The sequence below is a fragment of the Scleropages formosus genome, chromosome 23 (assembly GCF_900964775.1).
Source record: "Scleropages formosus chromosome 23, fSclFor1.1, whole genome shotgun sequence".
Lineage (NCBI taxonomy): Eukaryota > Metazoa > Chordata > Actinopteri > Osteoglossiformes > Osteoglossidae > Scleropages > Scleropages formosus.
In genome coordinates, this window is record NC_041828.1 from 17716970 (window position 1) to 17744948 (window position 27979).

The 27979-nt window shown below is 43.2% G+C and overlaps 1 protein-coding gene across 2 annotated transcripts; it reads left to right on the plus strand.

Moving 5' to 3' along the window:
- The first annotated feature begins 121 nt into the window (after positions 1 to 121).
- lpcat1 (lysophosphatidylcholine acyltransferase 1) lies at positions 122 to 27550 on the plus strand. Of its 2 annotated transcripts, none has more exons than XM_018727099.2 (14): positions 122 to 410; positions 12677 to 12816; positions 13984 to 14198; positions 17201 to 17313; positions 18033 to 18093; positions 19310 to 19368; positions 21234 to 21268; positions 21889 to 21943; positions 22362 to 22444; positions 22999 to 23124; positions 24330 to 24480; positions 24616 to 24714; positions 25686 to 25827; positions 25993 to 27550. In XM_018727099.2, exons 1-14 carry the CDS (start codon positions 300 to 302, stop codon positions 26178 to 26180), a joined length of 1578 nt encoding a protein of 525 aa, XP_018582615.2. In that variant the 5' UTR covers positions 122 to 299; the 3' UTR covers positions 26181 to 27550. The 2 variants fall into 2 exon arrangements, with proteins under 2 accessions (XP_018582615.2, XP_018582616.2); XM_018727100.2 differs by lacking the exon at positions 122 to 410 and adding an exon at positions 10363 to 10438.
- Positions 27551 to 27979: the final 429 nt, after the last annotated feature.

Genomic DNA, 27979 nt, shown 5'->3' on the forward strand with positions numbered 1-27979 from the left:
AAAAGACATCGCGGCATCCCTTCGTGTACGCATGCGCAAAGCAAGAACTCCCGTCTCGCGGGTGCAGATTTTTTTTTTTTTTTTTTTTTTTTCCCTCTCCCTCCCCCTCCTCTGGCGCCACATCTAGTTCCGCGAGCGAACTTGTGCGAGGACGCGTGCGCGCACACCGGCTGGCTACAGTGAAGCGGTTGCAAAAGTGAGAGGCGCTGTTTCTCCGCGGAGCCAAGAGCGGATAAGGGCTCCAAAGGGGCACTTTGTGTGGGTCGAATCCGCGTGCGGTCGCCGGAGCGGGGACGAGGATGCGGAGCAGCCGACGATGCTATGGAGCGCGCGGTGGGAAGGAGCTGGACCCCCCGTTCCGGAACCCTTTTGTGCACGAGCTGCGGTTCACTCCTCTGCAGAAAGCGAAGGTGGGCGCGCAGCGCGGACGCTAGCGTTGCGTGGTGCGCGTGTCGTGTGTTTAGCAACTGTGAACGAGTAAAAAAAAAAATAAAAAATAAACTGGTGGTAAAGAATGTTGGTGCCGTGCCCGAGCAGCTCGCGACGCCTGTGTGGTCAGTATGTGACGGGCAGCTAGCGAGCACGGAATCAATTACTAGCCACGTAGCCTGGCAAAAAAGAAAAAGGTGACTTCAAGTCGTCCAGCCACTTCTTGAAGAGAAGTAAGACGTTGCAGTCTGGCTACTGCTGGGGGTTCTCGCAACCATTTCTGGTTAGTAGTGCTAGTTCAATTGGTGTATTAACGAGGATAGACCTTGTTTTGTGCCTTAAATTAATCCCAGTTTACTGGGACTCACTGACGGCGCAGTGACCCGGGGTGACGCTCCTTTAGTGGGCCGCGCGCGTTGACTTGGCTGCACGGTAGCCGGGCCGCGAGCTGACAGTGACACAGCGTTCGTCGCGTGCAGCATCGCCGGGAATTCCTCCAGCAGGCAGTTTAAATAGCTGCGCCTCCGCAGCGTAGCGACGCGCTCTCACGCCGAGCTGTGACACGTCGCCCCGCTACACACGTCCGTTATCCCGCAGAGATACGTCGCTGTGGTGTGTGTGTGACCGCGTCTACAGCCGTTATCCCTGCGCATACACCGCCAGGACAAGGGATGCGCTTAACGCGAAAGAAAAAAGTTGCAAAACTTAGCAAAAGTGTCTTTATCATATAAAACTATTTTTTTAATTATCAAACTTTCTGAAGAAACTGGGAACACGTATGCTCACGTACCTACAGCACAGCTCTGTGTGTGCTTAGTTTTTGCAGCGCTTCTTGTTCCCTTGATTTTACTGTATTTGACTCCCTTTGCTGCCCTAATACATGATACAGCACTAAAATGAGCCAAATAGTAACTGTCCAGGTGTAACCATAAACTAGTAAAATTAGAGCATTGATTCAAGCTATCAATCAGTGATGATTATCTAAATAGGAAATTTAATATGAAAAGTTTTCTGCTCCAAATCTACATATGATATGAAGTATTTCTTCTGCTCCACTAATCCAGCATCCTAGTAGTGTTGCTAGTAGTGTCATTTTATGTGTCTTTTGGACAAGGCAGGGATTTACACAGTATTACCTAACGTTCATATTTTTTCTCTCTATTCATATGAAATATATTCAAATGTCTGTCAGGCGATTCAGCGAATACATGATGAGCGTGCTTTTTACTTGTTTTATGACATCCCATTGGTCTACAGTAATGTTTTCCTATGTTCTTCATTGGAAAAAAATGGTCCTAAATGTTGCATGATGAGTAATACTTCTTTGGTTCCTATTAGCATCACAGGAAAGATGGTTTCTAGAATCATGATGGTGCAGGTTTTCAGTTTTTCTTTCTGCTCTGCACTCAGTTAATGTAGTCCAGTGGTGGTTTGGACAAGCAGTTGTTAAAATGCCTCTGACAGAACTCCTCCAGAATTTGTATTTTTTTCATTATTATGACTGATTTGTGACTTAGCTGACAGGTATGCAAAGCAGTTTGCAGTGAATGACCAATTTATACAACTGGCTGTTTTACTGCAGCGATTCAAAGTCGGTTCTGTGATTAAGGATGCTGCAGCTGTAGTGAGGAGCAGGAGCAGGATTGAAAGGGCGTGCGTTTAGCCATTAAGTTGTGAGCTGCTCTGCACGTGCCACGTGGTCTCGGAGTCCACGTGGCTGTGTGGATGTTCTCCCCAGAGAGGTCAGCTACTGCGATACAGCCGAGTGCAAGTGATTAGAATCGATAGGGTACCACTTAAAGAGGAGTCTCTGAAGCAGAAGGTGTAGGGTGGAACTGACCTATCAGAAAGGGCTGCTGTGAAAAATTTTTTATACTTTTAAAATCGGAAGTTCTTTAAGTCCGCATTTTGTAGCTTAAGAAAAAAAAGTGCAGGATTTTCGTGTCAAGATAAATGCACACGTACAGATCATGCAGGCAGTTAGCTACTTATTAGTTTTTTTTGTGGGGGGGGGCAGCAGGGGGCAGAGTGAGTAGTGCTGCTGCCTCACAGCGCCTGGGTGGTGCAAGAGGACATGGGTTCGATCCCCACTTTGTCTGTGTGGAGTTTGCATGTTTTCCCGTGTCTGCGCGGGTTTCCTCCCACAGTCCAAAGACATGCTGTTCAGGTTTACCCACAGTGTGTAAATGACAGAGTGAGTGTGTTCCACTAATGTATGGATTAATGACCCAGTGTAAATCACCTTGATGAATAAGGTGTGTGGGCTGATAACACTACATAGAGTTCATTGGAGGTTGCTTTGGAGCAAAGCATCTGCTAAATAAATAATTGTAAATGTAATTATGTATATCATGTCCTGAGAAAAACACATACCAGTGTTTATTAAAAGTGGGTCAGTTTTTGCCAAGAAGTGGTACAGTAGATGCTTGAACAAAAAGCTGGCATAGCCTGTGGGGGGGGGGTGGAGACCAGCAGCGACGCACTGAATTGCACCTCGCCATTCTAGTTAAGCTGGCAAGAATTTCTTATGACCCTGTGTGGTTAACAATTTAAGACCGGGGAGTATAAAGCCAGGGGAGGTTGTTTTCAAATATTTGCATTTGCTTGTTTAGCAGACTTTTTTTCTCCAAAGCAGCACACAATGATAATTAGTAAGTACAGACAATCCCTGGGTTACGAACATCCGAGTTGCGTACAACCCATAGTTACGAACCACCCCCTTACTGACCAGAAGTTAATATTTTTTTGTCACCCTTAAGTAACAATCAAATAGAAACATCAGAATTCAAGTTACATACAATGGTTTGTAATAACAAATGGGCACTGCTTTGCGACCCGCATCAAAACATTGCGTGTGTACGGCGGCTTATCGGCTCGTGGGCGGGGCACGTGAGCCCAGGTATGACATAGACTGTCCTTCTGTTCAGTTGGACCACGTTGCTGTTAAGTGACTCGTGTGTTACTGTATTTGGCTTAAATTTTTTTTTTTTGTTTTTACCCTCCTAATCATGGTACACACACACACACACACTTTCTGAACCGCTTGTCCCATACGGGGTTGCGGGGAACCGGAGCCTACCCGGCAACACGGGGCGTAAGGCCGGAGGGGGAGGGGACACACCCAGGACGGGACGCCAGTCCATCGCAAGGCACCCCAAGCGGGACTCGAACCCCAGACCCACTGGAGAGTAGGACCCGGTCCAACCCACTGCGCCACCGCGCCCCCCCCATCATGGTATCAAAGCGTAAATGTGATGCATCCAAGAAAAGTGGAAATGATCACTATTGAAACTAAAGTAGAAATAACAAAGCAATTGGAAAAAGGTGAAACCCCAACGAACGTTAGTTCCTTCAATGTTTTGCACACGCACAGTATTATAAATACTGTAGTTTTCACGATCACGCCCCGCACCTCAACCAGCAGCTTCAGTCGGAAAGCTCGTCTATAAAAGACACATCTCAACCTCTTTCCAATTGCGGAATCTCGCTCGCCACAACCGTCCCTTCTGCATTCTCAAACCTACCTCGCTTTGCTCTTCCAAGTCCTGTCCCTCATCGTTCCCCAGTCCCGTTCCACATCTCTTTGATAACGGCCACCCGCCTTGTCCCTCGACCACGATTTTGGAATCTCGCCTCCGTTCAGTTTGGCAATCGACCGACCGTTCGCCCGACCACAAGAACAAGTCTAGTCCTTTTGATTCTGAATAAACGATCCTGCACTTGGGTCCAGTCTCCTCCGTGTCCTCTGTTCGTCATGACTGTAGTAACATTTATCTCTTTCCATGTCTCTCTCTTATAAATACTGTAGTTAAATGTATTATATTAAAGATGTTTCAGTGTATTTGAAAGTTTCTTTTAATGTTTTTATCCATTGAAATGTACACAATATACTAAGACAAACATTTGACAAACTGACATTAGATACCCACCATACCTAACTGTTCCGACTTACTTCAAAATCTGACTTAAAGACAGATTGAGGACTCGGAACTTGTTCGTAAACGGAGACTGCCTGTATTTAATATTTTTCTAATGTTGCTTACAGTGTGAGAAACTAGAGTAAAACCCTACAGTCATTCACACATTTATATAGCAGAGCTACACACACACAAAGGGCTATTTAATAAAGTGACCAGTTCACCGCGATCCCATGTCATTGGACTCTGGGGAAAAAACAAGAGCACCTGGAGAAAACATACAGGTGTACACAGGGAGAACATGCAAATGCCACGTAGACTGAGCTGCATTTGAACCCATGTCTAAATGCATAGCCCAGGTGCTGTGAGACACCAGCTCTACCTGCTGTGCCACTGTGCTGCCCTTTTTGATGCTTTTGATAAATTATGTTGTGATTGGTCAGCTTTAAACAAACTAATGAGGTCCTTCCATCAACATTATGCCCAGGAATAAAAGAGAAAAGGATCCAGTTTATATTATATGTGCAAATACCTTATGTCTTTAGTTTGAGTCCCTGACCGCGTATAATTCATGAGATTTCGATTCAACTTGTACCTGTAGATGAACCTCAGGCTACTTCGTTTTTGCTGTGGAAATGCTTTTGGTCCTTTGACAAAGAACATTTGTTTATCAGCAAAAATATTAGTTTTACTTAGCACATACTTACACTGGGGAATCTTGTACAGTTTATTGTGACTTGTCTTGCTGTTTATCTAGTCTTCATCCTGGATGTATCCGGGTCACAAGTAATTGTTTTTTGTAACAGAGATTTTTTGTAACGCTTCTTTTGTGTGCAGGGATTTTGAGTGCTTTGCTGTTATCAAAAAAATGTACAGGTGTCCAGTTTTTGGAAACTGAGTTCCTCTTGCATGGAGGTGACCTTCTAAGCATGCTGGTGGAACCATTGTTTTCCAGCGGTGGAGAAAACATCAGCATTTAGAGTAAGTTACCAGTGTTACTGCTTCCACATATTGAATGTTTTTGACCAAACCTGTTTTCCCTTGAAATCCAGCACCCCGTAGTTTTCGCTGCAGCTTGTCATAAGCTTTTGTGCATAAATCACGTCTCTGATTTCGCAACAGATCTGTTTCTAGATGACGTACAAATAAGTTGACCCGTTTTCATTTTTGCATTAATGTCTGTTCATAGTCAGCTGTAACAGAGTTTTTTAAAAAAAAAAAAAAATCAATATTTGCCTTAAAGCTAGAACTCTTACATTTATACCATAGTATGAGCAGTGAGCCTCAGAATGGTTACTTTAATCTGTAGAAGCCGCCTCCAAAGGGACAGCAACAGAATATGTTGATATGCTCTTAGGCAACGTGCAACGATGGTTCTATGGGTTATATGTTGGACATGAAGTGAATGGAAAATATTCATACACTAAGAAATGATGGAATAATGACCCAGGGGTATCTTTTCAATGCATATTCCTTTCGCTGGGGTGGAGTGATATGGTTCCGACACATTTTCTCCATTGACTGCTTAAATTGAAGGGTCCTAATTATTCAAACCAGCAACCTTATGGATTTGGGATTTAGCCACAGCTTTGTATATTGAACCCTTGTTGGTATGTTTGGACTTGAAGAAGTGAAAAAAGTGTCTATCTGGAACTGTGTTTGGGGGATTTTGGCAGGCTAATCCCACCAGGACAGAAGACAGCAGAGATCTTTGTGCACAGCATCCATTATTAACCTATATGCTGAACTTGAGCCGTGTTTGACTCACACTTACCATGTTGTTGGACAGGTAGTTTGAGAAGGTAGAGAACAGCCTGGGGAACTTTTTTTAAGACTGCGTTGGCACTTTTAGTCTGTTGTTCAAACAAAAAAAATCAGTTTGGTCTAATAAATTTAGTCTAGTGTTGGTGAAAGTTCAGTCTGTGTTACACAGAAGACCACACATGCAAAACCCACACACACATTTTCAGAACCGCTTATCCCATACAGGGTCACGGGGAACCGGAGCCTACCCGGTAACACAGGGCGTAAGGCCAGAGGGGGAGGGGACACACCCAGGACGGGACGCCAGTCCATTGCAAGGCACCCGAAGCGGGACTTGAACCCCAGACCTACCAGACAGCAGGACTGTGGTCCAACCCACTGCGCCACCGCACCCCCACATGCAAAACCCAATTACCGTGTATTACCATAGTTTACTTGTGGCCGGCAGGTTAGTTATCTTTCACCAGCTCTTCATGATCATAGCCATAGGTATTCCATTCACCCACTCATTATTATTAACGACGCGTCCGGTGCAGGTTCACACTGGTTCAGTGCCTTCCCGGGTATGTAGAGTGTGAATCAGGGTATACGCTCATTAAATTACACTTGCTCACACTATGAGCAAATCAGAGTAACCAGTTCAACTTAAACATGTCATTGGACTATAGGAGGAGCACGGAGCTGGATTCAGACCTGTGTCCAAACCTACACGAGATGCGAAACACCAACACTCCCTGCTGTAGCATTTACAATGTACGAAATATACAGACAGTGTGCAGTTTCCCTTCAGAATAAAGTATAAGCAATAGATAAATAGTGTTGGCTGTCTGTGCCTATTAATTCAGCACAAGTACATTGGTCTGTAACCAGGTGAGTAAATGCAGTGAGCAGAAGCATATATGTGTGTTAGACGCTCAGAAACAATGATACATTTTGCACTTTTGTTCTCTCTCACTGATACATGGCTATGACTTCAAGGAATGTATTATTAGCGCATGTTGTCGTGAGTCGTGGCTTTTGGAGAGAACCGACTTGCTCTCTTTGTGCTGTCGTGTTTAACCGTAGCCTTTGAAGAGGCCATTGTGGAGAGCGGCGATTCTTCCTGTTCTCTTGGAACAACGGGCTCTTTGAGACTCGAGTGGAAATGAAACTAGTAGGGATCCTCATCCTTGGATCACTGTCTCGCTGTAAGGTCTGCAAGTACCCCGTACTTCACAGAAAGAATATAATCTCAGTTCTTTTCGTTTAATTACGAATTACATTTTGACAGGTATATCCGCTATGTTTGTGTTGCATGACAAACTTCAGCCTCTTGTCAGTTTTGCTCGAGTAAGTTTTTGAAATCCTAAAATTCAGCTTCTGTTTTCTCAGCGCAGTTCTCTGGTGGGATGAGTATAGCACATGGTCCGAGCAAAGTGTCCTAAGACTTTGTGTGTTGCAGATGGCTGTATAGAGGCAGTGAGCTGTGCTGAAGCGTGTACAAAGGAGAAATATTAACCTGATGCACAAACAAGCAATTTCCCTATACCTCTTGCCAGCCTGGACAAAAGCATCTTGACATGACCATGTCGCTCTGTCATAATAAAAATGGATAGAAACAAGTGATGGGGGGAAGAAGAGAAATCCTCCACATGTGAACAGCTGTCTTTGGTCCTGACAACTTGGATAAAACTGTCATTCATCAGTGGGGAAAAAAATGTTTCCAAGATGGTTGAGATTTGAGATGACCTACGTTCAGGGCACCCTTTGACATTGTGCAGCGCTGATTGTGTTCTAATGTTTAACGTTGTTCATTGGGCGTTTCTACCTTGTGCTCAAACACTGAACCAGGTTTTTCATAAAGGGTTTTTTCATCGATTTAGGGATAAAGTGAAGAAAAACTGTTGTGAGCTGTATGGAAATGGTCAATGACTTCTGTACCATGATGCTCCTTCACACAGTGCCGTTTCAGTTCAACAGTTTTTGCCAGAAAAAAAAAAAAATTACTGTGATTCCGCACCCGCTCTATTCGCTCGGTCTCGCTCCCCATAATGCCTTTCTGTAAGGCAGGAGATGAGCACATTTAATCCCCTAAAACTTATGTGATGGCAAATCTTAGTCCCATAATAGCTGAAGCTTCCGAAAGTGGCCGGCATGCAAAGACAAATAAATATTATCCGACAGAGATCACTGTGATATATGCAGTACATCATCGATTTAGGAGACAGTTGTGGGAGCCGGGGTCTAATATTGCGACTTTCTGTTAAATCCAAATGTGTGTTAATTCATCAACATTAAAGCTAAATTTAACTTTTGCTTTCCATATATGTTTTTCTTTGCATAGTATTCCTCACAAACATGTGCAACAGATGCTCCTGATTCAAATTTTTTTCTGTTAGTTAACTTTAGATTTACATTTAACTTGCTCCTTTTTCTTTGTTTGATCATGGTGTATCAGTTACATATTTTTTTTTTTTAAGGCAGTACAATTCAAATTTGATTTGCTATCAAACAATTTGTGTACTAGTTTTGTGTCAGCCAGACTTTTATGTGGAAAGTATTGAAGTACTAAAATATCAGCTTGAAAACAACACGGAAGTACCAACATATGAACCATAGAATTTTGCCAGTTAATTCAAAATCTGATAAATTGACGATTTATTGTATTTACAGTATTCTTTGACGTAAACGCCAAGTGTTAGAACTTTTTGACCGGCGATCATATACACCAGTGTCAGTGTTTACATTTCTCTGTTGGTTGGAAAGATGATGCTCATTGAACTCAAAGTACTGAGGCCATCACCCAGGAATTTGGCTTCGGCAGTAGCTGCTCGTATCAGATATTCGCTGGCAGTTGTGTGTGAGCTCTTCTCTCGGGCGCTCAAGGGTAACGCCTCTTCATGTGCTGTAACAGGAATGTGAAGTTATTTTTGTGGTCCGGAGGTAAATCTGCTACGAGGGCATCTACCACAGTTGAGTCGGCCCTAGTGAACCTGGACAGCTTCGCTGGTGTCGTAAGCGGGATGGAGGAGTAAATGAGCATCTGCAGCAGCATGCTGGAGCGCTGCTGGAACGAGTTGCTGCACTGTTGGATACCGCGGTGTGCCACCGCACCAGTCCGTGGATTGCCAGGAGCTTCTTGTTTTCGCAATGTAGTCTGTCATGGAGTCAACATTTGCCTGCACTGTGATGCATTACATTTCATTCTGCCATGCTCTGGATTATATCCAGATTTGACAGCATTTTTCTTCGTGCATCAGTTTGCATTAACAGCCTGGCATATTTAGGCCATGCAGCTACTCGGTTATGTAAAATATGTTGTTTTTTAAATTTGGTGCAGCTGTGTCCCTTTGAATCCTCTATCACAGGTTGACAAGAGTGTTCTCTCTGCTAGCTCTTGGTGTTTGGAGAGTGAAGTCACATCAAGAGCAGATGAGTTGCAGGCAGAGCATGCTGGTACCATTTGTTGACAAAAACAGGAAGTGCCTTGTGATTCTCCGTCTTTGCCCTGACTTGCGCCTCTTCCTCATCTCATTTTCCCTGTGCTGCATCATTAAACCTCTGCTACTACACTCCTCTCCCCAACCAGACCCCTCATGGAACAGTTTAATCTTCCCTGTCAGCAGAACCAAAAGGGGTGGACAGCAGGCCTCAGTAGATTAATAAACATTCAAGGAGGTTGCGGTTGGAGGAGAGTCCCAGAGTCCCAGTGCTGTGACTGCGCTGCTGCACCTGTGTGAGTCCGAAGAAACCATCACGCTGTAAGAGTGACACGGTGGCACAGCGAGCACTGTTGCCATCTCACAGTGCCTGGGTAGTGCAAGACAACATGGATTCGATCCCTGTTCAGCCTGTGTGGCGTTCGCGTGTTCTCCTCGTGTCTGTGTGGGTTTCCTCTGGACGCCTTGGTTTCCTCCCAAAGCTCAGCTGACTTGGTATATGGATGAGTGATTCATTGTAAGTAGTGTCTACATTTACATTTATTCATTCAGCAGATGCTTTTTTTCTGACGCAACGTACATCTCTCAGAAAATACAATGTGTTCATTGTATTAGCAGGAAGAGAGACTTGGATGCAGACATGTGATCTTAAGTGCAGTTTGTTTCTTTCCACCATGTGAAACTATGTTCCTCACACGAGTAACTGCATAAAACTTTATCAGAATAGCCGTGATTCCTGATTGCCTTCCTAGTCTTTTTTTTTTTTTTGAGACGCATATAAACATTTACGTTACATTACAGGAGTAGCTGCGTAAAGGTTTATCCGGGCATGATCTGAAAGTTATAATACATGAACATTTACGGATTACGTGACCTTAAGGGATCATGGGCAAAGGGAGGCTGGAAAAGGTGAGTTTTAAGACCCTTTTTGAATGTGGACGGGGAATCAGGAATTCTGAGTGAGAGGGGGAGGTTGTTCCACCACAAAGGAGCCAGAACCGAGAATTAGCATTCTGTCAAGCGTTGTAAGTCACCTTGGGTGAATAAGGTGTCAGCTGATACTACTACACAGTAGTCATTGCAAGTTGACTTGGAGAAAACTGTGTTAAGGGAGCAAAATGTAAGAGTGGAAGAGTTTGTCTAGTACTGGCAGAGACTGCCATTTGTGAAGAAAATGCAGGTCAGCAAGAGTTTTTTGTTTTTCTCTCCTCAGCTGCCAGCTAGCTTATTCTAATAATTAACTATATCAGCTGCTATTCTGTATTGTTCCAGGGAAAGATAGTCTGTACGGTGGCCCGTGTCACCTTGGTAACAGGAGCACTATGAAAATAAATTGAGTCGAGTATGCATTTCCTCCTTCCCATATAAGGATGAATTATTGAGCTAAGTTCTAGTGCAGTCACCCTCGGGGTAATACTTTGACTCATCTTGAGCTCGTCTCGAATCTTCAGGATTGCATTTGACTTATGTTCTTTCTTTTGGGTTTTATAGTCTTGGGTATTCTCTGGCATGGGTATGTCCATTTAGGTCCTTGCTGAGACACACACAGTCACCCTTAATGGAGTGCTCTGTAATGGAGGAAAAAGTTGAAAATGTGCTGCCTCGAAGGCATTTTGTTGCTGAAAGCGAGCAGATTGTGGCAGATGTTGTCATTCAGTTGCATAGAGACTAAGTGGATCCACATAGGGCCTGCAGAGAGGAAAGGACTTGGGCGATGGAAGAAGCATAGGATCTTGGTTCATAAAATATTCAGCAGCCGTTGTGTATGTCAGCATTAGAATTGCTTCCTTGTTTTCTGCTCACGTTCTCAGCTGTTTTGTAATATGGTGTTCTTTCTTTAATCTGTAGATGCTCAGTACACAGACTATTGATGTTGAACAAGTATTTTAATAGGCCTGTACATTTTTAGTGCAGTACTATTTGTGAGGAAATGGAGGGAAAAACTACTGTGTACATGACGGGTCCCAGGTGGACTTCTCATGGATTCGAATAGAGCTCAGTCTGTCTGGAGTTTGCATGTTCTCCTTGTGTCTGTTGTCTCCTCCTATAGTTCAAAGATGTATTTCAGGTGGACTGGCGACTTGAAACTGCTCCTTGTAACTGTGTGTGATAGCCTTGCGGTTGGACTGGGGTCTCTTCTAGGAAGTACCTTGCTTCTTGCCGTGTGCTTCTCGGATAGGCCCTGAATCACTGCCACCCTGCACTGGTGAACCATCAAAGAGTAGGTATTATCTGCCAGGAAGGGATGTAAATAATTTGATTAACTCAATGGCAGTAATGACTGTAGGTGTTAAAGTAAAATCAAGCTGTAAAAGTGGTATTTTAAAATTCTAATTAAGAAGTCATAAAATATTACTATGCTTCATTAAGTACTTTGGTTGTGATGAAAGGAGATACAAGAACATGGCACACAGCTAAAGGCCTTCGATGGGTGTAGGCTTTGTTGTGCCTCTGGAAAGGGTGTTGGCTCAACTATTGAACAGATTCTTGTTTGGTGTGTAATTATTGTAAATTTATTTTACTAACGTGTTATCGGTATGTTGATGTTTTAAAACAATTTGGCATTTCTCTAACATAATTTACATATCTTAAGCACTTTCTAAGTTAATTCCATAGGATTTGCTTCATAGGAAGTGCACATTATCTATGACGAAATGTATTTTGTTTGGGGAAAGAGTGATTGCGTTAGTTTTTGCTGACTGTCTTATCCGTTAATGCCTCGGATTTAGATTTTATTTTCCTCTAAAAATCATGCAAGTGTCTGTTGTAATTCGGGCTTTGTTTAGAGGCTTTATCAGAGGCTTTCCAACCTTCTTTTTGTGAAAGTCAGGAAATCCTTTAATTGTAGGTCCAAGAGGTTAGAGTGCCTGGAATCTTGGCTGCTGATTTTCCAGGATAATTTTGAGTGGAATTTTCTCATTCCTCTAATTTCCACCACCTTTCCTGTTTGAACACACTTGTGTGTGTGTGTGTGTGTGTGTGTGTGTGTGTGTGTGTGTGTGTGTATGTATGTATGTATGTATGTATGTATTTTTTTTTTTTTTTTGTAATGACAGTCTAAACCAAAACCTGGAATCTTGGCCTGTGCTCTACAGAGATTTTCAAAAAGTCCTTCACTGTCCCTCCCCCACCTTTCCTTGCTTGCAGATTGCGCTCATGACCGTGACCCTGTTTCCCATCCGCCTTCTCTTCGCTGCCTTCATGATGCTTTTGGCATGGCCTTTTGCCTTTGTAGCTACCGTGGGGCGCTCTGAAGACACAGTGGAACCTGAATGCTGGTGGAGAAGGTGAGCACATCGGTCTGGGGTTGAATTGGAGGCTGTTGAGAATTGGCCTGCTGATGTGTACAGCACTATTGTTACTCCTTTAGAATAAATATTAATTTGGGCCTTTTTTTGTTCTCAGACATGGGAATTTGAGTTACAGTAAGGATTATGCATATTCATGTAACATCTTAAACCTTCTTGACTTCATATTAGCAAACCCTGGATAATCTTTTTGAATTCATTGAGCTATGGTGAGTTACACTGCACCACTCTTGTAGTAACTGTGCTGTCATATTAGTTTAGCCTGAAGTGGTACTTAAGTGTTTGAAAAGTGCCTGATCCTAGCAAGATGGCATACTCCTTTGAATGACTGCTCATACCCCCAACCTCCAGAATATCTAATTCGTCTCTTTAGCTCAAGTTCAAAGTTTGTCATATATACAAGTACCGTGTACGAGTACTATGAAATTCTTGCTTGAATGTTTCTCCACAGACTATAGACAGGATACACTAGATAGTACTACTTAGTAAAAATATACATACATATAGAGATACAATGAATAGCCGAAATAATTACCAGACAAAGTGACAGTGCTAGTGATGAGCTTGGAAATAGACATCTAAGTTTATGGACCATGAAGTCTTGCACTGCAAACCACATGCACAAATTACAAGAGGTTGCACATATGTTATATGCACTTCTCTTTCAGATTTTGAAATTTGCACAACAAGCCATCAACTCGCACTTAGGAGAATCAGCTTATTTTTAATTCAAGATACAAATTCATTGAACATCCATTTCTGGCATGGCTTCTGCCATGTGCCTCAGTTGTGACTGTTCGCAAGCAGCTCTCAAATCTTTTATAATTGTGTGAAACCATAATAATGAGCAAAAAAGCTTGAGAGCTACATGAGTTTGAAAAGGCAAAACGGTAAAGGAAGATTAAGCTAGTGATTTAAAATTGAATAAAGCACATAGAAATCTCTTGAGAGGCAATAGCATTATGAATGACAGTGATTTTAGATTTCATTCATTGTAAATGACACTACTTGTATCAGCAAAGATATGTTATAAGCATTACGTTGGGTTACGGTAGAAATTTTGAACGGATATATTAAGACTGGATTTAAAGGTGTCCTATGCATGTGGTTAATATCTTTAAGTCCTCTTTGTCCCTCTCCATTTAGGGTCGTGGATGTGGTCCTTAAGGCGATAATGCGGACCATGTGGTTTGCTGGGGGGTTCCACTGGGTGACGGTGAAGGGGCGCCAGGCCCTGCCCTCCGAGGCTCCCATCCTCACGCTGGCACCCCACTCCTCCTACTTTGATGCCATTCCTGTCACCATGACGATGGCCTCCATTGTGATGAAAGCCGAGAGCAAGGACATCCCAGTCTGGGGCAGTGAGTTCTCTGTCGCTTCTTATACTCACCGATGTGTGTTTCTGGTAACAAACATATTAGCTTATTCCTCCCTTTCTTTAACGAGAAGTTTTGATAACCTGTCAAGAAATGTGGTCTCCAGTGCCACTCTGGAGCCATCTGCAAGTGGTCAGTAGGGTTGACGTATTGTAACTGTGATGGCCATGATGTACTGTGTGCCGTGATCTTCAAACCATTCACTGACCAGTCTCTTTAACCTGTGAAAGATCCTACCTCCATCTGAATCAGAAGATTGTGGATTCAGCAGTTTTTGTTACTGAAGCTCTTGCCATGTGTGTCCCATGTGATCAGCCCTCTCTCAAAGCTGCAGAGATGTCTTTGTGGCATTGTAGTGGCCAATGTGTTGAGCAGCTGGTTCTGCACAGCATTTTTATACATGGCCATAAGTCTGTCTGTCTCTGCCTCATTATGTCATGGACCACATGTGTGGAAGCATCTGCTGCAAGCATAAATCGTATACCTCATTAACTCAAGCGTTTCCTTTATTTTGCTAGTTATGTGTGTAGAATGGGCTTTTCGGTGTGTTTCAGATTCACTTCCTTTATTTGATACTGTCACCCTCTGTTGTTTTGCAAGGGGTGTAAAACTCTTCAGCCATGAAATGGTTTTCTGAACAAAGTTGTGGTCAGCTTTCCCATGTCTTTTCCCAACAAACCTTTCTCATTTTCTTAATTGGTTTGCAAATTATGTTTGAACATCTACTCTATGTGTACTTGTGGTGTTTTTAAAACACAGTAGAAGGATCGCTTTGCCTGAAGGCTTTGTGAGAGTGAGCAGACACAGGGGAATCATCCTTGGATCCAAAACAAACTATTTATGACTTCTGGAAAAAGTTTGCTTTCTCTTTTGCATGATGCAGCTGTGTTTCCGACTAATTTGACCGTGTCAAGAAACATGATTTTTGGTAGGAACATGAGAGTAGTTAGCCACTGCGGTGCTTTCATCGCCTTTTAACCTAAAACAGTCGCGTGTGTGAAGTATAAAAAGAACCATAAAGCTTTATTCCCACATTTAGCTTCCTGCACCAAGAATATGCTCAGCTGACTGCCAAAGTGTTTTGTTTTGTTTTTAGCAATTTCTTGTATGACCACGTTGTTTAGATTATGAGTGTCCAACTGTGGCCCCAGGGCTGCGTGCAGCCTCCTGTTTCACGTCATGCGTCATGCAAGAACATTTCTGAAATACTTAATATATACTATATGTCCCATAAATACTGTACATTCTGTTGAACCAAATAATACAGTTGTAGGTTAGACAGACACTGCACCTATTTAAAATGCAATAAAATAGTTTTTCCACTGTACACATTTACGATTCAGCATATCACTTACTATGATTTTTACACATGTGACCCTTGGACCAGTTCCCTTTAATGCTTGTGGCCCTTAGTAAAATTTGGACACCCCTGGTATAGCGCTACATGAGTACTGTTTGATAAACACTACTTTTTGAAAAATGTCTTGTATAACCGTCAGTTGAGCAAGTCTCGGACAGCTGATGTTCTTCCTGCAGCTTAGGTCATTTGAGATGTCCATCTGCCTCAAACCATGTCAGTTATTCCTGTCTGTGTGTCTTCTGTGGGACAGAGACAGAAAGGGAGTTACCGAGAGGACAGAGCATAGGAGTTGATGACTGCTTATGGGGCCACAGCGCACACATACTGTACATGTGCTCTATACTTCCCCCAGGAAGTTCTACCCACAGTTTAGTGGGCATCAGATTAGCTGTGGTGTCCACACATCTGTTCTTCGGTTAAACTGTATAAAAGAACATAAAAACATAATTCTGCATCATCGTTTTAGAATTAGACAATGTCTTGCAAATAAACATCTGTTCTTGGACAAAGGTGTTGGCTAATAATTCAACATGTACGTTATAAGATGTTACATTCCATGCACTTGTATCAAGGGCTGTACTCTAGGCCCGGTTCCATCGACCTCACCGCTTTGCAGATCGAGCCCCAGAGAAAACATCAGGCAACGGCATTGTAAATCTCAACGACTCCGCACTAAGAAGCTTAATCACTTTCCCAAACACTGTGTGAACTCACAGGGCACCAACATGAGTATTTTATTTATTTTTTTTTGGGTTATCAAATGGGCACCTTCCTTCAAAGATGTTTCATTGAGTGAGGCCCACAACACCTCAGGAAGGCTCAACAGGGGTTCTTAACCTGTGGTCTATGGATGGGCTTAAGTGGTCCATGATGCTCAATCTTGCTTTGAATATAAGGATATCTAAAAGTTAATAGCATGTTCATAAAAATAAGATAATGTTACCCATGACAATCTCATTACTTAGTGCAGTAAACTGATTGCACTGTTTTCTGGATGTTTTTTCTAGGAGGAGTCTGCTTTTCAGCAGATACATACAAGGGTCTGTGCTCTAGGACAGGTTAACTTTTTATAAACACTGTTTTGTGAGTGTGTTTGTATTCAAGTATGATTAAAACGTATGCAGAGTAAATCTGATTACTTTCTTATTTCCTTGAATGTTATAGTATTCTTGATCTTGAATTTTAGATAATATAGATAAGTAACACTCTAAAGCTAATGCTTTAGTAATTTTGTACTAAAACAGCAGTTTTCAATTGGTCCTGGAGCACTACTATGTACGCTCAATTTGCCTGACCTGAGCATGGAACTGAAATGTTTCCTCTCTTCCTCCACACTTTTTTTTTTTTTTTTTTTAACATTATAAATTATCCTTTAGGCTGTATTGGTGCCTAGTGGCATTAAATATATAGGAGTAAGTGAGAATAAAATTTGTACTTGACATGCTACTGGTTCCTAGTGGGCTGTGTCTGCTCTTTTTGACGTATTTCAGGAATTCGGTTATAGGACAAAGCTGTGGATACTGGACTGACCAAAATGTTTCATTACATCGTAGAATATAGAGACACTACTTCTGATGGACGATTTGTAGCGCCGATGGTCTGAATACTTGCCTTTTTCCTCTTTCAGCCCTGATCAAGTTCATTCGGCCTGTGTTTGTGTCACGGTCGGACCAGGACTCCCGTAGGAAGACGGTGGAGGAGATAAAACGCAGAGCCCACTCTGGGGGAGAGTGGCCGCAGGTAGTGACCTATGACCCAATGGGCTGTTGCGCTCATCCGTCCATCTGTCCGCCCGTCCCATTAGTGCTCATCCAGCAGTTATGTAAATGGCACACACATTTTGTTTCATAGTTTTTCTTTGAGCACCAGTACACCTTTTTTGGGGATGGCAGAGGTCCATTTCTCCATGACAACAAAAAACATTGTTCTGTGATTGCAGAGTACCAGCATATATGACAGAGGCTAAAGGTGAACAGTACAGTGTGTAATGTTGTACAACGGCACTAATGATGTGCGTTTTATTCCTGTTACGTAAGTTAGACGGATGCCCAAGACATTCCACTTTCCAGACACGCGCTCAGTGCTGTAATCCATTGGTGCTGCATTTGGTTTTTGATCTGGAGAGCGTTCATGATTTGCAGGACTGGGCATTTTTGGTTATGAAAAATGGTTACAGTAAATGAAGAATATAGTTTTTTGATGCAAGTACAGTGCATCATGTGTATCTGTTTAGTAAACCTCGACCTTTTGTACAAAGTTTACTGTACGCTTTTTTGTAATTTAGCGTGAATAGTAGAAATGCACTGACTGTCGACTGGAACCAGGTGCTTGGCGGATGCGTTTGTCTTTCCATATTTCTTCTGTCTAGTCAGCAATCCACTCTGTCTCTCAACAAGTTGAGACGTCTAAATATTGACTTTCTGTTTTTTTTTTTTTTTTTTTTTTTTAATATTCCCCAGATAATGATTTTCCCAGAGGGGACATGTACCAACAGATCGTGCCTAATCACATTTAAACCTGGTATGTATGTTCTTGCGTTGTGCTGAAGATATTGGTCAGAGCTGGCTTTTGGCTGAGCTCTTAACATAAACAGACCGGCTGCCTTATTTTCTGCCCCGTCCCCATTATGTGGACAGGTTCCCCGTGGCTTTGTTTGCTACTGTCTGGACAGTGCTAGCTGACAGTGACTTCATCGCTGGATCTCGCTCAAATAGCCACTCCTCTTTTTCAGTTCTCTGTTTGTACTGTTGGAGCTGTTTAATCCTGTCTTTCTGATCCTCTCCTATGGTGTTTTTTTTTTTTTTTTTTTTGTGTCATCCAATTCCACCACTCCCCCTCCCTTTTCCACTGCACATGTGATAGCAGAACATGTAATTGGACTAGGGAAAAGGAAAGATAATTATCCCCTGAATTAGACTCTTCCACTTTGGATTGCTTCCTTGCAAAGGGTTTGTTTTGAGAATGTCATCGATAAAATGTCCAAATATAGTAACTGAAACAGTGGAGTGGACAGAGGCACATTGTTACACTGTACTGGGTAGGGCTGAGCAGAGATGATGGCAACCACGCCTCCCGGTTGGAGTGACGGCTGGGAGTCGACTGTGAGGTCGACTCCACCTGCCACCCCAAAAGCACGAGTTTGCTTTATTCTGGTAGATCAGGACCTCATCTCATCCAGCTCCCACTTTAATCCCTGAACATGTCGCACCAGGTTAAACTGGTCTTTATTTCTTGCTCACAGGTGTTCTACATCTGTACAAAGTTACCTTTGTTTCTGTCTCTAAATTGCCTTGTTGCAGCTGTTTTTAAACAAAATACTTTATGAATCATTGTTTATGTATTTTTGGCACCGACGGTGCTGCTAATGGCTCCTGGGCTGTGGGTTAAGACATAAGTCCACATGGACGCACATTGCATATGTTGCAACTTGAGGACCAGTTGTAAATGGTCTTGATTTTCTGCAGACGTACACCTCTGATGCACTGAATGAAGTACCTTGCCGCAAATGTGTCAAAGCATCCGTACATTAACAAATTGTGAAGATTATTTTGGCAGTTTCTGACGCGGACAGGCAGCTCACAGAACGTTAAAAGAGAGAGTCATTCTGTCCGTCACTGGGTCGCCTTTTCTGAGAGAAGCTCGTTGGGAACTTGGTTTGCGGGGAGCGAACTAAGTGTCGACTGCAATTCCCAATTTATGAGCATGCCTCTTATTGTTTTTTCTTTCTTCTCCCCAGGGGCATTCATACCAGCTGTGCCAGTGCAGCCTGTGGTGCTTCGATACCCTAACGAACTGGTAAGAGCCACGATCCCTCTGAACACCTACCAGGAAGGTCAGGCTTTCACCACAGTGAAAGCAAGGGTTGCAGTGAGGCCGGTTACATTTGCATTTATTCGCATCACAGACACTGTGTCCAAATAGACTTTTCAGTTTCAAGGACACAATCAACAACCACATTGCATTAACACGTTTGCTATTCATTTATTCATATCTTTCATATTGCTGTGAGTTACATTGCTTTCTGTTCAGCTGGGTTGATACCTGATCCCACGCGGTTTCTGGCTTCTTCTGGTTTTGATTCACCAAGATTATCATCCCCAAGTCGTTGCTGCTGGCAGAATGATGCTGTCAAGACGATTGCGTTTTGTTTGCATCTCCCGAAAGCATCACGGCTGTCGCACCGTTGCCTGCGTCTATGTCCGAGAGCGCCGTGGCCCATTTGCAAATCCGCTGCAGGGTATGAAACTGGCTGAGCTGTTACTGAGGACATTTCAAGGTTGCTAGTGAGAGAAATTCTGCTGCAGCTTTCCCTGAAGCATAAACAGTATCTTCTTGTAGATGAAATTATAGGTATTGCATTATGAAACTGCAAAGCGAAAGTTTTGAAAGTAACTGAGGACAAGGTTACTTTTAAAGACACAACAGAATAGTGTCCTCAATTTACATACACAGTTGGGAATGGAAGTTTGTAATTCCATTTGTTATCGTCACTTTTATCACTGCCCCAATCAGTAAAAGCTTAATCCATTTGCCCTTTGATTTATTCACAGGTTAGGTTCTGTAATAGCTTCAGATAAAACTATAATCAATGAATTCTCTATGTATTTGTATATTTAGTCCCTCTCATCACCTGCTTTTATGGTGTAGTTTGGCAGTGGTACAGAGCCTATCCCAGAGACGTAATATGCAAGTTACGGGGTGCACGCACACACATGCACTGTTTGAAACCGCGTGTCCCTAGCGGAGTCGTGGCGAACCGGAGGCTAAACCGGCAACACAGGTCGCAAGGCTGGAGGGGGAGGGCACACCCCCAGGATGGGAGGGTACATACTGGAAAGTTTATTTTCTTGTATAACCTTGAAACAACATACATATTATGACTTTAAAATTTCTGAAAATGAAAGTCTTTTTCAAAGCTGATTGTTGACTGATTCATCCCATAATCATGACTAATACTGTATGTTGGCATGTGGCCACTTTATTTGCTTTATCAATGCAATAAACAACAAAAACACCTTGATTTATTCACTGGGGATGTTATGTAAATGTCCCAAATATAGCTACAGTATAATAAATAAAAAATTTTCTCTGAACCTCCTATTTAACATTTCACGAAGTTTGAGCAACATTAAAATTAGAATTGAAATGACTGCAAATTAAAAAAATACCTTCTCTTCACAAATTCCTGTTTCACATTAAATGTGGACTGATTTATCTCAGACATGTGCCACATTCCTCAACTTATTGATCGGATCCTATGTGGTGTTACTGATACTGAATGTGAACACTGTGGGGGTCAGTTGAATTATTTTGGGGTCACGTTCCTACTGTGTTCTCTGCAACAAGCAGGAAATTATTGAAAAGGAAATAGAATAAACATTTTAAAATAACTAATGTGTGTAACATGAGCACGCAGTGCAACATGTTCCAGTCGTACTCAGTGTTGTCTGTAATTGAAATTGTAAATGGCTGTGATTTTTTTTTTTTTGCTAGTTGATGTTAATTATACAGCAGGTGAAAGACAGTTTTGAAGATGAGTCTGTATTGCTGCACTATATATTTGTGTACTGTTGAGTATCACTTCACTGCAGGCACATGTTCTTTAATTACCTAGCGCTGTGATTGTCATATGTGACGCTGCGTGTCCTCTCCCCTGGCAGGATACGATCACATGGACATGGCAGGGACCTGGAGCGTGAGTGTCTCTCTCTCTCTCCTTGCTCTCTCTCTCCCTGACCTTACTTTAAAGTCACTGGCACAGCTGGTCATAGTGCTTGAGCACCAGGGTCAAGCTGTTCTTCCTGGAAATCCAAGTTAAATAGCTGCATTGTCTGCATATATTAATTGCTCAGATGCCAACCTTTAAATACAAGCATGAACATGAAAGACCTTCCAAGGTCAAATTGATTTCCCTCGAGCTTTTGGAGTGCCTCATGCTTTACATGTTGTTGTCCCATGGCTTACCAATATCCCAATACGTAAATGAGCAGCATTCAGTTTCTGACCCCATCAAATGGCATCTTGTGCTACATTATGCTTTGTGTTTGTTGATGTGCTTGTTGGTTGATTTGTTGTACATTATGCCTCAGTGGATTGATGCTCTCACACTTAGAAGGTGGCATTAACCAGAGTTCACGACTTAACCACTAACATATGAAACCGTAATGCTTTTCAAAATAACTGACAAGCTATATGAGAACAGCATTAGTTTTTCTTCAGTATTTCCTATTTTTCAAAGTTTCTGCATCCCCTTCTTCCCCAGCCGGAAAACGTAAAGATGCGCAGAGATTTAAAATGTATTTTGTTCTCTCACAGCTTCAAAATACTGTGGCTGACACTGTGCCAGCTGCAGAACCAGGTGGTCATTGAGGTGAGCGGGTGAACGTGACTGCCGCAGTCGGTGTGCTGTCGTTCACTGGGAGTGGTGTTTTTACAACGGTACAGCTGGTGGATGCGACACCTCCCGTGTGGCTTGGTAACGTCCACTGTGGAGCATGATGGCAAACAGTAAACAGCTGCACATTTCCATGCGTTTATAGAGCAGGAGCTCCTCAGGGTACGCGAGTGTGTTAGTTTTGTCACGTGACTTGGGTTTGTTTGAGTCGTTTACCTCAGTCGCCTTCCCGGAGGGTGGCTTTAGCTTGACTTTATGTTCCTTTGGTTAAGGATTTAGTTCATTTAAAATTTTTGCATGGGCATGTATAAGATCCTGAAGGATTTTTAACTTCTGGTTAAGTTGTCCTAATGTGTGTCTGCACATCTTTTTCTTAACCCCCCCCCCCGTTTAGTTCCTTCCCATCTACACTCCATCTGAGGAAGAGAAGAGCAACCCAGCTCTATTTGCAAACAACGTGAGGAGCATCATGGCCAAGTGAGTCGCTTGGTCACGGGTCATCAAACCCTCCGTGTCAGTCCAGAGCAGGTTCTAGTTTACAAGTCGTCAGTTGGCAGACTGGAAGTGCTCCTTACCCCCAGATGAGTTGGGTTGATGATTTATTTTGCAGATTGTCGTGTGATCAGAAGATACCGGTGTCGTACTAGCGAATATTCAGTCATAGCCATACGTACAGTGTGCTCTCTGTAGAATTGGTCCGCAATTTAGAAGCTTTTGAGTAACAAACCTTTCTCTGATACAAGCTCTTTTAAGAAGCATTTAGTCTGCATGCATGATTCATAAAGTGTGGTCACATAGTCTAGTATCACTGTTTTTGCTGGCACACATTACATGAGTTGCTGCATATAGAATTTGACAGATCCGCTCTGTCACATTCAGCTTAGGAACTTTCTGAGTAATGAACCAGCTCTCAGTCCAAATTAAATCTGAGTGCTGAGAAGGGTGTGTGCCAGTGTTGTCGAGTGCTTGCATGCCTGTGTGGGTGTGTCCTAATGGAGATCCTCTACACCCTGCCGTGTGTTTTGTGCCAGGGCCCTGGGAGTGCCCGTCACAGACTACTCCTTCGAGGACTGTCAGCTCGCCATGGCCGAGGGCCTGCTCCGTCTCCCCGGCAACACGCGTCTGCTGGAGTTTGCCAAGCTCATCAGAAGCCTGGGGTGAGCGAGTGGGGCCGTGTGGGGTCACCCGTCTGGATTTGTGGCCTGGTGTCGTTGGGGTCGCACTGGCAGAAAGACGATGACACAGCAACGAACATTCGGCTTCCGTCTCCATTGTGGTATCTGTGGATCAGGACCAAACCCCTTTCACAATGGCACTGTTAAAGAACAAAACCCACACACGTCTGTTCCTTTACACCAGTCCATTAGTCAGCACATGTCGACTAATGGAGAGCAGAATGCAGATTACCGTAATGCCCCAAAGCTGTTATTTCATTCAGCCTGAAACAGAATTATCAATGCAGCACGTTTTGTTTGATTTGTATTTAGATCAGAATCTGGTTTCTGTTAAAATATGGTTTCCTCCTGCTGGGACACCTTCCTTTGGTTTCACATTACCTCCTGATTAAGGCTTGACTGAGCTGTTTAAATTCCAAACATTTGTGAATGTTGAGAATCTGAGACAAAAACATAGATGAAAAGGCTAGTTATTGATTAACAAAATTGCCAGGTAATTGTAATTAGACTTGGTCAGTGATTTTGACCTGTTGACAGCCACTCTTTCTAAATAAACACTGGCAACTGAAATGTTTGTTAATCGTTCACGTTTGATTCCACGTTAGTCTTGGTGTGAGAAATGGTTAGATGATCAGAAGTCAAAGTTCAAATACATTGGGTATTTTGACCTAGAAAATGTCTACCAGCATCAGATGTGCGAAATAAGGCAGGAGTATAGGTTGTTTGCACCAGATGCACCTTGGTGCTTCACTCTCCAGGTGCCCGAGCTCTTGGTGATGCTTTATGCAGAAAGTGTCATGTGCGAAGTTTGTTGTGAATATCGAAGTAGGATGATTGCCATGCTTTGGAGCCCCCAAACTCTATGGAGAGTGGTGTTTATATAGTGGCAGTGCGAGCAGCTGATGGTACCAGGCAGCAGATGGAGCAGTTGCCCTTAGATGTTACCACCAAATGTTGTAACTCAAAAATAACAAAGCTAGGTTAACGGGACGGCTGTGTTGTAAGCGGAGGGCAGTCTGTTCAAGCTTCAGGGGGCCACCTAGAGGCTGCTGATTAAAGGCAGGTAGCAATGGGGCAGACAACTTAAAGCCAAGTGTTTAAATAGCAGGATCAGTCTGTCAAAATTCGTCAGAAATTAAGTCAGTTGGGCTCCAGCCGAATAAGTGTTTCTTTTTTGTGCGCTGCAGTTTAAAGCCACAGAACACCGAAGAGGAGCTCGAGCAGTATGCCAGCAGGGCCAGGAAGGTTCGAGAAGAGAGACTTGGCCTAGAAGATCTGGCACACTATTTAAACGTGCCGGTGTCGGACACACTTGGAGAGATGCTCTCTTACTTTGAGGTAGGGCATAAACCTAACGCTGCACCTTTCTCTGTCAGTTCTGTACATTGAGACCCAGTCAGTGTGTATCCTGTTCATAGCCAACACGAAATGTCTTTCTGTGAGAATGACCTAAAAATGTGTGCTTTTATACAGCCTGAAGATGGAAAGATGGACATCAGGCTGTATGTGATAGCATTATCTGTCGTATGCAGACCATCGAAGACATTGCAAACAGTAAAACTGGCCTTTAAGGTAAGTTCCCACAGTGGTGAACTGCAGAAGTGCTGAGTATTCAGAGACATACTGGGGTACTGGTGCAGAAATTTGACAGATGATGTTAAGGCTGTAGAACAAATCATGAGTTGCTTGCAGTTGTTTGTCGTTCTCTTTCCTTGATTTACTACTATAATGGTACACAGTCACTTGTCCAAAACTCTTGGGGCCACATGTGTTCTGGAATTCAGAATTTTCAGATTTTAGAAAGGTAGTACGGTGCATATACCGTATATTATGCAACACCCCCAGCGGGTGTGGGGCAGCACGCTGTAATCACACGCTTTAATATTTCTGCAGTGTAACATATCGGTATTCACTCTGAGAGAGAGAAACTGTAAATAAACTAATATATATTTATTTATGTAGAAATAAACTGGTAAATTAAATGGTGAGATAAATATAGCCAGTGCCTGAGCTCTTGGTAATGCTTTATGCGATGGGCTGGTGTCCCATCCTGGGTGTGTCCCCCTCCCCCTCCCCCTCCAGCCTTGTGTCCTGGGTTGCCGGGACACACCCAGGACTGGACACCAGTCCATCGCAAGGCATCCCAAGCGAGGCTTGAACCCCAGACCCACCAGAGAGCAGGACCCAGTCAAACCTGCTGCACCACTGTGCCCCCTATTTAAACATATACAAGTTCCAATAAATTATTGGATCTTGGATTTTGGAATTGACAATGGGGATTGTGTACCTGCACCGATTTCGGCAGTTGTTAGCTGGTCTTCTGTGCTCTGGGATGGTGTTTCCAGGCTCACTTTTTAATAGCTTTATATCTGTTTATTTTGTTTTATTTTAGAGTTTGGGCTGGTAGCACAACTTGCCTGGCCTTTCAGATGTGAATCGGGCAGTTGACTGTTCTGAAATGCACATTGCCAGAGTTGTCCACTCAAAGCTCAGATGGACATGATTTTTTTTTTTTTTTTTTTTGGCTTTCATTCCCCTCTCAGATGTTTGAAGCAGAGGACGACAACACTGTGAGAGAGGGTGAGCTTGCTTGCATTTTGAAAGCAGCCTTAGGGGTGCGGGAGCTAAACGCGGCACCACTCTTTGGGGCCGTCGACGGTGGTGGTAAAGAAAGGATCACGTTCGGTAAGAAAAACTTTATTGTGAGTTTCAGTCTGGCGGTTTTGTGGATGAGTTTCAAACAGAAAATGCTCCGGATTTTTCACCTTGCCGTGTCCTGACAGTTTTTCCATTTGAAGTTAAACTGAATGTGACGCAAAGGTGCTCTTTGTGCTCTCCTCTTTGTCACAGATGAGTTCAAGGCCTTTGCGGAGCAGCATCCCGACTTTGCCTGGGACTACCTGTACCCCAACCAGGAGGGCTTCCATAGCTGCCCAGATACCCCCTCATCTGCCCCTGTGGCCAATGGCTTCTGCATGGACTTTACCTCCAAGGATGTCCAACCTGACAGGAACCCATCCCAGAAGAAGGTGGATTGAGGACAGTGCCATTGCCACTTACTGCCCACGGTTTCACCTCTACTGGAAAAAGATGGAAATGCTGTGCCTGAAGATGCACCACAGACTTAGAAGGACTGGGACCATGATATCCCATTTCCTCTGTTTACTACTAGTTTTTGTAGATACTTGTGCTGCTGGAGTTTTTTTTTTTTTTTTAAAATTTGTTAATGTTTCTTTATTGTTTGCTTAAATCTAATGTGGCTGGTTTTCTCTTTTCAAGAGGTTCCCTTTTTCTACTTTTATTTGAGTTTTGCAGCATTTGTTGTGTACCAACTGCATTTCTAACCTTAGGAAAACAATAAAACGAAAGGAAAACTTCAGTCCTTAGATGACTCTTAAGCATGTTGCTGTTGTAGGGGTTTTGATTTTAAGTGAGAGAAGCCTTTAATGACCTGTAGATTGGCTGAACGCTCTTGAAACAGATCAGCTGCTGTTGTGTGAAGAGTCACTTGTTACTGACTGGCCTTCTCTCCTGTGGGGTGAGCTGGGTTCTGGCCTTGCTGGTATCTCAGGCTCACTGGTGCATTTGTGCCTGACGCAGACCTGTGAGGTTCGTTTTGCTCAGGGGATCCGTAACGAAAGGAAAATAGCGGCGTTTTCGGCGTCCTCTTCCACTGGCCTCGTACTCACCGTTCCTACACTGCTATACCAGGAAGGGCTCTTCCTTGAGAAAAGAATCACATCGTTGGAATTCCTTACAGGAATCACCAGGGTTTGGTGACCACACGTGGGCTGTGTTGTTCCCGCCCTTTTTGTTCTTTTCTTTGTGCCCTGTTGTCAGGGGCTGATTTTTGAATTCCTGTCAAAGTGCTCAAATGACAGTGTAACAAGCTGACAACAGAGGCATGGATTTATTATAAGGCAGTGTCTTCTTCACCCAAAGTCCAACATAACCCACACACGGTTTATTTGCTCAGAGCCTATTTTTCAAATTTTTTACTCTTCATATCTGGCTGTAAAAGTAGGGGATCAGTTCTATAATCTATCCCCCCCCCCCCCCATTTTTCCTGTTAGAAACTCCCTGCCACTGTTTTTTGTGTGTTGTGCATGTCTGGAAAATGGGGGGGATGACATTTGTCAAATGTCTTCTATGTTGTTATGGTGTTGGTATTAATATGACATTCTTTCGTTGGCATATTTTACTGTTTAGTTGAGCAGCTTTTTGTGAATTTCAGAAGTTGCAACTATCTTAGCAATTTAAAGGGCCAGAAGAACGTGCTATTCAATTTTTCCCGACAGTTTTGCACATCTTTTTACTGGTTCTTGTATAAAATCATATTTGAAATGCATTTTTAAATGAGACTGATCAAGAAATATTTCCTCTCCGTGTTTCTTCAGAATAAACTACTCTGTGCAACCTTCCCGAATCTGTGGACCTGTGGTTTTGTAGGCTTTTAAATGATGCAGCAGATGGTTTTAACTGAAGTTTTATTTTACTTTCATGCTAAATATAAACCCTTGCCTAATTTTTATGGCCAGAAGTGGTATTTTGCACAATTTGTAAATCTAATTCTTACGGATTTATGTTGACAGTAGGGGGATGCGGTGGCACAGCGGGTTTGGCAGAGTCCTGCTGTCCGGGAGGTCTGGGGTTCAAGGCCTGCTTGGGGTACCTTGCGATGGACCGACATCCCTTCTGGGGTATGTCCTCTCCCCCTCTGGCCTTGGGCCCTGTGTTGCTGGGTCAGGCTCCGGTTCGTCTTGACCCCGCTTAGGACAAGTGGTTTCAGCCTATGTGCGTTTGCGGTTTACCAATTGGTGAAAACACTGAAGTCCGT

Excerpts from the sequence above, each read along its gene's own strand:
- lpcat1 (XM_018727099.2), top strand. The coding sequence starts at position 300 with ATGCGGAGCAGCCGACGATGCTATGGAGCGCGCGGTGGGAAGGAGCTG. Across the intron at positions 19,369-21,233 it reads TTCGATACCCTAACGAACTG|GATACGATCACATGGACATG; the intron begins GTAAGAGCCACG and ends CTCCCCTGGCAG. Across the intron at positions 21,944-22,361 it reads AGAACCAGGTGGTCATTGAG|TTCCTTCCCATCTACACTCC; the intron begins GTGAGCGGGTGA and ends CCCCCCGTTTAG.